This window comes from Pyrus communis, chromosome 11 (assembly GCF_041283825.1).
Source record: "Pyrus communis isolate YQ-2024b chromosome 11, ASM4128382v1, whole genome shotgun sequence".
NCBI lineage: Eukaryota > Viridiplantae > Streptophyta > Magnoliopsida > Rosales > Rosaceae > Pyrus > Pyrus communis.
The window spans coordinates 13306144-13319143 of NC_142575.1; the positions used below are offsets into that span (position 1 = coordinate 13306144).

The 13000-nt window shown below is 36.8% G+C and overlaps 1 protein-coding gene across 1 annotated transcript; it reads left to right on the forward strand.

Annotated features, from left to right (window-relative positions):
• Nucleotides 1–428: 428 nt before the first annotated feature.
• On the forward strand, nucleotides 429–2607 carry LOC137743419 (glucan endo-1,3-beta-glucosidase 14). The gene is made up of 3 exons (XM_068483306.2): nucleotides 429–600; nucleotides 1012–2087; nucleotides 2281–2607. Exons 1-3 carry the CDS (start codon nucleotides 546–548, stop codon nucleotides 2341–2343), a joined length of 1194 nt encoding a protein of 397 aa, XP_068339407.2. The 5' UTR covers nucleotides 429–545; the 3' UTR covers nucleotides 2344–2607.
• The last annotated feature ends 10393 nt before the right edge of the window (nucleotides 2608–13000 follow it).

Below are 13000 nucleotides of genomic sequence, written 5' to 3' on the forward strand. Positions count from 1 at the left end.
GTCGAGCAGTTTGTGGGCATGTCGTCATCTGTTGAGCCATGTTGGCTGTATGTCAATCGAGTTTGTCGAGATCCTCTACCTAATGTTATCGAGGCCTCCTGTCAAGATACTTTGAGTATACATTTCATCAAGTACTTAGTGGGTACAAAAAAGGCACATACCATAAATTCAAAGGACTTTACATTTATTTTCCGACCTCTATAAATTCTACAACCACCCTAGTCCCTATATTGATTCGCCCCTGCTTATAAGTTATAAGTAGAATATCTAAAATTTTGTTCCCATAATGAGTTTAATGCTTAATTATATGATTTCACGTTGTGTATAAATTTTTGTAAAATATGTGTGTCAAAACAAAATCTTTTATTCTTTGACCTAAAAACCTTTTCTTGGAAGGCAAAGCGCACGCCTATGTATATTAAAGGATATTGGGCATTGCTAGGTGGTAAAAGTTGCACGTAGTTCTTGGGATACAGGCCGCAGGGGCTAGTGGGGGAGGTGGCAGAGTTGCCTTGTTGGAGGTGAAGCACAAGATCCGATCAGTAATGGCAACCTCCACTGTCCTATTCACAATTATTCTGCTCTTCCTCGGTCTCTCGGGTTCGTCCTCCTACTTTCTTCCACCTCCACCTGTTTGGTTCCCAAGAAAGTGCAGGAAAATAAAGTAAACACAGAGAAGAAACGGATGGAAATTTTGAGCTAAATCTCAGATTTTCTTTCTGGGTCCTCTTAAAAGAAAATTTTCTCAATTGGGTCTTTATATATTTCCTTGTTGGCTTTCGTGAAAGAAAAAAGTAACTGAAAATTTGAAAATTTTCTTTTTCCTCCCGTCTAGTTTCCTCTGTTTTCTCACCAACCAAACATAATCCAAAATCTGTTTTGTGAACAATTTATATTAACCACTCACTAATCTACGATGGTTTTTTTTTTTTCCTTTCTAAAATTCGGTATTAGACATTTGACAACGTATTTTCATCGAATTTAGGATCTGAATTTAGTATCTGCTTTCAGATTCAACACTCCAAGTCCAGAGCCTGAGCTTCGGAATCAACTATGGACAAATAGCCAACAACCTCCCATCTCCGTCGCGAGTGGCCGTCCTCCTCCAGTCCCTCAATGTCAGCCGCGTCAAACTCTACGACGCCGATCCCAACGTCCTCCAAGCCTTCTCCAACTCCGACGTCGACTTCATCATCGGCCTCGGCAACGAGTACTTGCAGAGCATGTCCACCGACACTCTCACAGCCCAGTCCTGGATTCAGCAGAACGTGCAGCCCTATCTCCCCCAGACCAAAATCACGTGCATCAATGTCGGAAACGAAGTCCTCGGCGGCAACGACACCCAGCTCTGGTCGTACCTCCTCCCGGCAATGCAATCCGTCTACCGCGCCCTCGTCGCCCTCGGCCTTTCCAAACAAGTAGCTGTCACAACCGCGCACTCGCTAACTATTTTAGGAAACTCCTACCCACCGTCGGCGGGGAGTTTCCGACAAGATCTTACTCAGTATATCCAGCCGATCCTCAGCTTCCACTCGCAAGTTAATTCGCCCTTTTTGATAAATGCTTATCCCTACTTTGCTTACAAGGCCAGTCCAAGTGAAGTTTCTTTGGAGTACGCGCTGTTCCAGCCTAATCCCGGCATGGACGATTCAGTCACGAATCTCCACTACGACAACATGCTGGATGCCCAGATTGATGCCGTTTATTCTGCCATCAAGGCGATGGGGTATTCAGACATCGAGGTCCGAATATCCGAGACCGGCTGGCCTTCGAAAGGGGATGCAAACGAGGCCGGCGCCACGCCGGAAAATGCTGGTATTTACAATGCTAATCTGTTGAGGAAAATTGAAGAGAATCAAGGGACGCCGGCGATGCCTAAAGTTCCGGTCGACATTTACGTTTTTGCACTTTTTAACGAGGATTTGAAGCCCGGTCCTACGTCGGAGAGGAACTACGGACTATATTATCCGGATGGTACTCCGGTTTATGATATCGGATTCCAGGGTAATCCTCCTGGAGTCCAGGGTAATCCTCCGGGAGTCCGGGGTCTTCCTCAGCTAACTTTTTCTGCAGACTCGAATGTAAATGTACGTAAACATTACCTTTTGTTAATTATTCTTTCTATGATCTTGGGTTGGAATTAATTTTCTTGAATTTTGAATACAGCGATATATTTATATTAATTTGATATCTAAGCGGAGAAAATTACTACTGTACCGTAATTTTCTTAAATTTCTGAACAATGATGTCTAATGCTATATTTTTCTTTGTTTTTTTCAGGCCATGTCCATCTTCAATTTTCTGATCCTTCTCATTGTGTACTTATTATTATGTGCTTATTAGAGCTCATGTATTTTATGAACAACTTTTTGGGGAGGAAGACATGCAGACAGAGGAGCAAACATGAATTCCAGAAGATTTTTTCAAAAGCAAAAGGAATTCTAATAGGTTATATTAATAGCTTTAGTTCTTCTTATACTGTACACATTTAGTTTCATTGATCTTCTACACTAGTGAGCTAGCCAATAATCTTCCATAGCAGCTCAATTTTACACAATATTGTCGTTCTCATTGTATTTTTATCGAGATTCACTACTTTGCTTTTGACGTCTTATGTTCAATTTTTTTTCTCACTTCTATCGAAAAAAAAGAAGATATTCAGTATGTGTCTGGTGTTTTATGTTCAATTTTCATTTTTCTACAATCGATTATATCAAGGAGAAAAAAAATTGTGATATGCATGGACTACTTTGATCTAATATAAGATCTAATACAAAATCGAATGCAGTAACATTTTACGATTTATATAACCAACACTATTGAGTGAAATACGACTTCGTTGTTGATGGTGTTGTACGGTGGGAAATCAAATGGCATCTGTGAGGTAAAGGCTGTCAGGTTCTGTCCACTTCATACGTGCACCAAGTAGACTTTTGACACACAAAAATATCAAATTTTATGAGTACAATGCCACATAAATTGTTTGTTTATATGAGCGGAAGCAAATGGTAACGCATCCCTATCCTTCCTTATCATTCCACTTGTAATCATGCATGCGAATCTTTCTGTATAAAATTCTGTATGGCTTCTGCTTCACAAAAGTCCGAATTGGCTTTTGACTCTTCCAAAGCGTTGCCTTATTTTTCAAATTTTAATTTTAGAGCTATCTGAATTATAAAATATAGTCCATATCATAAATAAAACAAAATAATATATAAATTTGTACAGGGATGGAACTAAAAATTTTTTTTGGGGACAACTTGAAAAACAACCAAGGAAACCTTATTAGGGTTTAGGAATTTCAAATGACGACGTATCACAATTCTAATATTATAAAAACTTTAATGTAGTAGTGGAAAGTGACAAGTTGATGAGAAAAATATTAACACAAAAGAGGCGGATGAGGGATTTATCGGTTTCAATGACAAAACAAGAGCATTTTTTATCATATTATGTTTGATATAGGGTAGATGTAGTATGAAGGTATGCTTAATATTAGACATATATTTTCTTCAAAGATAACACGTATATATATAATTACAGTGTGCAGCTTAATTAATGAATTACTTGAGTGTGGACATCTGCCTCCTGTAGGCCTTTATTGGTTCCGTTCATAAATTTGTATATGAAAAGTTTATTTTCAAAACTCTCGAGATTTGTTGTGATAAAATTCAACAATTAATAATACGTAGTTTAATTAAAATAATATCAATGATATTGTTATTGACTCATAATGCGGCTTAACGTCCATGAAATCTTTCGTATGGTCACCAAAATTAAATGAGAATTCAGAAATCCTTATCAACTTAACCTTTGGCGTGTGAACTGTTAACTCAAAAGTGGCAAGAGCTCTTTGTCTTTAACACGGCTCTGCATTTTGTTTTCCTCTATTTGCGGCCTTTCGAGTTATTGAAATCTAAGTTTTTGAACTTACATGCATTAGGGTGACGAAGTTTTTGCTTGATTTTATATATCCTGTCAAGCTTGAGTCAAACTTTGACCACATAATAATTATTATTCTTCAAACTTTGGATATTATTATTTTTTATCATATCCAGTTTAGACCTTCAACTAACTTAAGTTCAACTTGCCATTGTTATTTGCATCCAGTGCTATTCATTTTTACTTGCTTGAGAATTGAGAGAAACTCTCTATTGTAACAAATGTATTGGTTTGTAGATTTGCAATCGATGATTGTCATTTGTTTAACAGTATAACTCGTTCAATAAATATTTGTCATGTGGCTTCATTGATTACAAGATAGTTTTCTCCGCTTGATCACCCTGCTAATTTGTCCATACCTGACATTAGTATTCTCTGCCGCCTGTAATATTTCTAATCCTTAATTATGTGATAACGACGGTTAGAAGACTTGGTACAAATGTAATAATATAATTATATGATAAAAATAGAGGCATTTTTCTTCAGTACTTATGTGCAAAGATTTTCGCCAAAAAAGCAGGCGCAGCGAATATAATATTGTAGATAAATTAAACTTAGCGATCAAGATTGTTCATTAATTATTTGGTGGGTGAAAAAAAATAATTAGTGTTATAATTTTGTTTTACGAATGTAAACAAGATCAAGAAAAGCAATATATAGTGCGGGTCGCTTTCATTCTTTTGCATTGTAGGATTCTCATCAGCAATTCAGCTGCAGCCTGGCCCCCCAAACCCAAGTAGGATAAGCTTTGACAGATACATATATATACACATTGAGCCTACAACACATCGAACTTCAACGATATAAACCATTTATTTTTCAACTTAGACGTTGAACTAATTCGAGGAACCCAGTTGATGAGGCGTGGATCAAGCAAGATATGTGATGTTGGGTTGGCAGTTGACAACCAACTGGATTTTCAGACAGCTTGATCCAACCATTTGGTTTATTAATTAATGATGTCAAATTATAAGAGGTTTCATTTCATTGGTTTTAAGGAAACAGAATACCACATTTAATACAATTCTCCTAATTAAATTGTTAGCCTCACATTTTCTGGTCTTGGATGATTGTGGACATGCCAATACGCGGTCGAATAGGCGAAGTGTGTACTTCAATTTTTTTTTTTTTTTCCCTTAACTTCTTCAAACAATTACGGCTAAGGAAGCAACCCCTCGGAGTTAGATGTTGCATGTTGTTGAGGCCCAAAAACATAAAGAGCAGGCCCAATTGTCACGAGAGCCCCAAGTCAAGCGCGAATACATGCAAAGGTGCGGGATTGAGGAAAGAATATATTCACAACCATGTCACACTACATTAATTAAGCCAAATATTTATATAAATCACACCATGTCCATGCCTATTTGTCACGCTAAAGTAAGCCCAAGTCACATGCTCGGTGTTTGTCAAGTAAATTATCGTGTAGATGGTTACATGAGTTTATTGGGCCTATGTTGAGTCAAGATTATGGAGGATTTTAGGCTGCTTGGGGCCAAAGATCCAAGCCCATAACTCTTGTATCCCACATAGGCAAGCATTGAGAGAGAACATACTTAATTTACCCATTTCCTAGCAAGCTAACCAATCTAATTAGAAAGGAATCAAGTCCTATCTCTAAGATCATGTGAAACCCCTAGCAAAACATGCATTTAATAAAGAGAGGCTGACTTTCCCTTCCCAGCTCACTCAGAAGTTCAACGTGCGAAAGCCATGAGGTGCGCTACCAAAAGTAGTGCTTGTGGAAAGCTGACCCAGGAAAGCAACACCTTGCGAAGGAAGCATGATGCAGGTTTGACAGGTTGGTAGCACCTAGCCATCTTGCACCGAAATAGAGGGTAGCAGAAGAACTAGGGAGTAAAGGGAAAAAGAAACAAGCCATAACTAGATATTCCTTGGGAAGGAATCATTCAACTACAAACATGGGTCAAGAACTTTAGAGGGGGATTCAAGATAACAAGGAGGGCCAAAGAAACCCACGAGGCATCACTCTGCAACACGACTCAATAAGTACAAATAGTAGTTTAATTAATTTAAATAGGTACAAATAGTAGTTTAATTAATTTAAACAACACATAGGAGTTGATGTGTGATTGTTGTACTATAATAATTTTCAATATGGTGGGAACACGACTCAATACACCAAATGTCATAATACAATTGGTTAAAAAAAAAATTCAAATGTCCAACAAATTATAATATTACACTTAATGTACCAGACCATATATTCAACACACTTAAAAATCTCATATTCAGCAGATGGTAAGAAATTCTAGTGAGGGCTTCATGGTTGATCAAACGAGAACCTAAGGCCATCTCAATTGAGGGCCAAATCCCCAACTTAGCCCCTTTTCTCAAAACCCATCTTCAATGGAGGGTTATAAAGAATCTACCCTAAAGGATGTAGGCGCCAATTCCTGAGGGCTTGCTTGTAAAGAAAGACAATATTCCAAACTCCAGAGTATTGCTTCTCAGTTAGTGCAGACTCCACACTAGCCCAAGACTTACAACCAACAGTAAAGAGAAAGAATGGAACTCAACGAAGATGAATCAACTTTCACTAACAAGGAAATAAGCTTACAAGTTACAACACTCTCACCAAGAGCATGAACAATGCAACCAACAAGAAAGATGAAAAACTAAACTAAAAAAGATAAGCAGCAGCTAGTTATCAATGCAATTAAAAGCTATTGTCTGGAAAGAAAACCAAAACATATAAGAGTGCCTCTGCACCATGAAAACATGCGGGTTCCCAAGACACCCATAATTAAGGAATTAATATAAGTTGTTGGGTATGTAGGAAGTCATTCTAGGAAAACCACTTTAATTTTAACAACATTTGCCCCATTTGGTAAGAATGAGTCATCACTGTTCATGGCCCCATAAAGAGAAAAAGACTATCTGGGACATCATAGCAGTAATTGTGTGCTTCTGGTTGCATGTTTTATCATGCACCCGCAACTTTTTACACACAAACTGACAAACTGTTTATGCAGGCCCAGATCTCTAGCCGTTACAATTTTTTTTTAACGTGAAAACAAATTTTAAATTAAAATTATGTGAAATCTTGCTAATCGGTTCTCATCCTTTATTTTTTATTTTTTATTTTTTATTCGGGAAAATATCGGTTCTCATTCTTACACCTGTTATACTCTAAACACTTCTCTCCAAAGATAGATATATTCGGTATACATCTTCTTAAAAAAATAATTTGTTCAAAATATTATATTTAGATAGGTACAGATAATGTTTTAATTAATTTAAACAACACATAGTAGTTGATGTGTGAGTGTTGTACCATCATATTTTTCAATATGCTAATTAAAAAGTAATAAAATATTGAGAGAAATAAAAAATAGCCCATGTACCCAATGTTCTAAAAGACACTAACCGGTAGTTGGACGGTAGGTTAAGACCTAGTGACTAAGTGGCTAGGCGGACCATGCAGATTTAATTCAATTTATTATATATATATATATATATAAATATATATAAATTACAGCCTACTTACACTTTAAAAAAGATTATACTTGTAGTGAGAAATTGGGATAAGTTAAAACTTAAGCCATTTTGGCATTGGCATCATCACACTTGTATGTGCAGAGAGGGAGAAAGAGAGAGAGAATGCGTCTGTGTGAAGAGACAGAATGAAGAGAAACACGAAACGGTGAGAGAAATAATATGGGTTCTTTTTAATAAAAAATTAAAAAAATAATGGAATCCTAAACTCAGAATAGCCTAGCCACCGCCTAGGCCGCCTGATTAGCTTAGGTCACCTATCCCTTCTAGCCCATCTAACCCGCCTAAGCAGTTGCCTACCCCTACTTGATTTTCCTCTACATTTTGACCTTAATCGCATCGATCCTCCACCGCCTAAGTCAATTTTGAGAACAATGCATGTACCATTCAACATGAAAAATTATAACCCTGCATTATTCCTTAAAGATTATATTTTTAGTGCGCTATATTTAAGAATGGTGGCTAAACATGGCCAAACCATTGGAGATGCTCTTAAGAAGGCCAATGAGATCTAACTAGAGTTCTTTTTTCCTTTAAGCAATGGTACAAGAGAAGGAGAAATTTTTCTAGGTTCTGGTCACATACGACCCCTGGTGTTCTAAGGAATGAAAATTAGACACGTGGCTCTTCCATGTTTCAATTAAATTGCAGTATGATAATTTTTGAGATAGTGGGCCCCACAAACTAGAAAATAGAAACTTCGTTAAACTCCATCAAACTCTATCTTTATCTCTGCCTCCTCCTCCATTGCTAATTTCTCAGTTTTGTATAGCTTCTTTGAGTAATTTCTTAGTCTTTTATGGGTATTTATTTTTCTTCTTCTGGCTTTCATACTCTGATTTTCATGAAATCAAACAAGGAGTATTGAATGATTTGGCTTTCATACTCTCATTTTTTTTGTAAAATGAGGTTTTTATCTAATTTCATAGAAAGGCCAAAATAACACAACCAAGAAAAATGACAGTACAACTCAAAGAAACTATCTGAAACTAAATCTGAAGCGATAGTTGATAAACTAAATCTGAAACTAAATATGAGGGCAGGGAAGGCCATCAGAACTAAAGAGTAAGGACAAGAACTAGAGTAAGGGTTCGTTTAAATGCTATTGATGGTAGCAGAAGTTTTGGCAGACTTTCTTTTCTCTTTAGTTTTTTAAGAATGCAATTTAATTGAAACATGGAAAAGCCACGTGTCTAATTTTCATTCGTTGGAATACCAGGTGTCATACGTGACCGGAACCTGGAAAATTTTCTCCAAGAGAAGGAGATTTGGATTAAATACACATTGTGTCAACCTGGTTGACTCAACCATAGTAACTTCGACATTTATGGAAGTTAAGTTGAAGACTTCTCACTTACAAGTAAACAGAAATGTCAATAAATCATGATATTAAAAGAGCTTAATGTTGATTTAATTACATTTGTTATTCAAAAACTAGTCTTGTGTTCCAATCCAATCCAACATCAATTGGATAAAGGTTGGACTAGAATGGATGCATCAAGTTGAAAGTCAAAGTTATCCATAACAGACGAATGAACATAATATGACATTATAAATTTTACTTTATTAATTGAAAAGAAATAAATATAATAGTCATCGAGAAGGCTATACAACTCGAGGAGACTGCATCTTGTCAGACTTACATTTTACAAAGTTACAAAATGTTCTATTTATAAAAGACATTTTACAAGGTTACAAAATATCCTATTTATAAAGGGTTAGTGCCCTAATTTTATTTATAATTGACACACCTCGACCCGAAATGTCCACTAGGACTTCGAATCGAGCTGTGCTGGCCAACACATGGAAGGTGACGAAGCCATAAAGTATAGTGATATGGAAAATGTGAATAAATTTAGCCCTAAAAGTGCCTAAGGACCAGAGTGCACTGCAAGCGGGAACGAGCCCGTTTCACACGCAACGTCAGAGCATAAGTAAAATACAGTAGTGTGGGTTGATGCTAACTAATTAAGCACACAAATTAAAACCCTCTTTTGACAATTGTAGTAAAGATGCAAGTAGGGATCGTTCTAGACCGGGGATTAGGAGGGATTACTAAATCACTTGGAAACTGACTCAAAAACGTAAAACAAACGTTAAAAACACTAAACTAGACTCAAAGAATGCAAAACTAAACAATAAAACACTAAAACAAATCAAACGACTCAAAGAATGCAAAACACTTATAAACACAAACTAAGACACTTTCTAACTAAATTAGACACTAAAGTAAAGGGGGATTGAGGTTTTGACGAAAGTAAACTAAATGCACAGATTGTAATTTAAAGGCAGAATGTAAATATGAATTGGATGAAAATATGGATGGAATGCTAGCTAGAAGGTTCTTCTCCACACATGTCACACTTGCATACAATTTGATTTTCAGTTGGTCTTTCGATAAATTATGAAACTCAACACCCCGGGTTAATTAGGTCCGCTTAAATTAACCGTCAAGTTTTCCTTAAGTTAATGAATTGGATGGGTTAGCGCAACGCAATTCAAAACATTCTCCAAAAGTCCTTTACGTGAAAAGCACAATAAAGATACAATCAAAGATCATTAAGCATCATGAAAACTATAAGTGTTGACGAGGCATTCGTTACTATGATGAGCATGAAACTAGTGCCAAAAATTCATTTAACGCGATTGTTTATAAGCAACCTCCACTATTTGTAAATATAAGTTCATAACTAGTAGGTGAAATTCACTTATATTCTAGCGTCATATTCATGCATGAAAATTAAGCGTGCACTCTCAACAAACATACACAAATAAGTTATCGATCAAGCAGTTAAACAAATTGAATTCACAATACATGAAATTCCAACCAAAAGTAATCAAATCATATTGCAAGCATAAACATGGTTTCGAATCACCCCCTAGCTAAATAGGGGTTTAGCCTCTCATGCTCGCAAAAAGAGAAATACAATTGAATTTAAACATAAAGAACAAAGGATTGATTACACCTAGAACGCCCAACGAATCCACTTGAATTTCTGTGCGTCTAAGTCCTCTTTCCTCTTCTCCTTGCTGCGGCAGTGACGTTAAATGGTGTTTTTGGATGGTTTTCTGGGCTAGGGATGGATTTAGGGAAGTTTGGTGGTGCGGCAATGGTGGTGGAAGGTGTGGAATGGAGGGGGAATGGATGGTGATGCTGCGGCAGAAAAGGGAGGCTGCTGGAATTGGTGGAAGGCACGACAATAATAGGAAATATGGTGGCTGCGATAGAAGGTTGTGATTTAGGTTTTTTAGGTGCTGAATGAAGTCACGGCTTAGGGAGTAAATTGGAGAGAATGTGGCTGGTTAGAATCAATGGGAAGTCACGGATTGCAGGGCAAAAATGTGGAAGGGTGGCTGCGACAGGATTTGTTTTTGGGATTGAATGGCTGAATTTTATCTACGGTGAAAAATTAGGTGCGGCTTAGATTTATTTTTGGTTTATAAGGGTCAATGATTAATGGGGTCCACGGCTTAGAAAGGGAATTGGCTGCAATGGCTGAATGTTGTAATTTAGGGTGAATGAGGAATGGAATCAAAAGTTGCGGCTGATTAGAATAATAGGAATATGGTGGCTGAATGGTTTAAAAATATGAATGCATGCAATGACTTAGGTCGGCTAGGGTTTAGGGTTAGGGTTTTGTGCATAAAAGGGGACAAAATTGCCCTCCCTTGCACGGCAAGGGAAGGGGGGAAGATACAAAGGCACGGCAATGGTTTAAAGTGACCTAGGGCCATTGTTTTGTGTCCTAAAGTGCATACAAGGCCTACAAAGTGGCTAGAAAATACGGACGTTTAGATTAGGAAAGGTTACCAAAACGGGAAACTTAGGGTTAACTTTCCTACTTCAAATAGGAAACCTTGTGTGAGTAGGATTCCTCGTTTGGTAAGAATTCATCGTTGGAGTAGGAATTCGTCGTTTCTTCAAGTCTTCAACTCATTCATTCCTCTTTCGCTCCAAAAGACTCCAATTTGCATATTCTTGCACACTTTGGCCTTATAATCTGAAAATACACAAAAGTGGCCTTAAACACTAAAATAACTAAATAAACACAACATAAATGCACGAGAACAATCTAATTAAGTCGCATGAATATGCTCCTATCAAATTCCCCCACACTTAACTTTTGCTAGTCCTCGAGCAAAACAAAACAACTAAACTAAACAAAACGAAACAAAACAAACAAAACATAACCTAAACCTTCCAACGTTTGCCTCAGGGATTTCCAATGAAACATGACATGTCCAAGATCATTACTCACATAGCTTTTAGTCTTCCTTCCCCTCGGGCACATACTTAATCATAGTCACCATTCACTAGCTCGCATTTAATCAATTAAAACACATTTTGAATGTAGTAACATGCCTTAGAGAATTCCCTCAATTCCTCACTAGTTATGCACTCAATTTTCACTCAGATTTTCTGACTACACACCCTACACTAGTTATATGTGAGAAGATTAATGTAAACATGAAAAACTAGTACTCACATATGTTATAACAAAGAATGCAATTTTTGGAGAAATTAAACATGTTTAGATATGATCTCAGGAATGGAATGCTACTACTTAGATGCGAGAACCAGTGACACCATATGCTCATACCAAATTCAAACTCCACAATTGAAATGCACAACACTCAAGATAGAAGTCAAGGGTTGTAACGGGGCTTGGGTTATTGGCTAACAAGGAAAGATAGGGATAAACAAAAGTTCTTTAAGCAATAGTAGCAAAGTATTGAAATTGAGACTTAGAATTCACTTAGAGTGCAGAAATCAACATTTAGACAAATAGGGGAGATTCAAACAACTCTTAGGGCCTAATTCATTGTTTTGGGCCCTTACTTCAACAAACAATACTTTTCAACTCTTTTTCACTTTTTTTCTCTTTTTTTTTTTTTTTTTCCCATGCTTATGGCACATAACTCACATCAATAATCCTTCTCCCACACTTATTTCCTGCAACATATTAATCAAAAGGAATTCTTTCATGCTTACTATGCTTCAAGAACAAGGGTACGGATGGTCCTAATCTAGGCTAGGTGAGGATGATATGGGTTAACAAAGAACATGGCTAACACGGCTCAATGGGGTTAAACTTAAACACAAAATGAGTGAAGGGCACACGGCTATTTGGCTTTGATGGTGGTCACTACACAACTTCATCTTGAATATGTGGTATGCAATTCAATAACATGCTTTGAATGAAATGGGCATAAGTTCTAGCATTTGGAACTAAGTGATGAAACGCCTTCTAAGTAGTAACCAAGCAAAGAATAATGAGATCATGCAACGATTTTAGAAAACAATAATGCACAGATTTTAACTCTCCAAATAACGTTTAGGCTCAAGTCTCACAGGGATGTAGCGTTTGTTAAGTTCCTTCCTTCAAGCATGTTACAAAAACTAATTTTTTCCTTTTGTGATTACATGTGAATTCGTAAACTATAACTACAAACAAGCATAAACCAAAGAGTATATCAAACATCCATCCAAGTTTGTAACTTTCTTTAACCATCATGCAATTAAAAACCAAATCCTCATCAT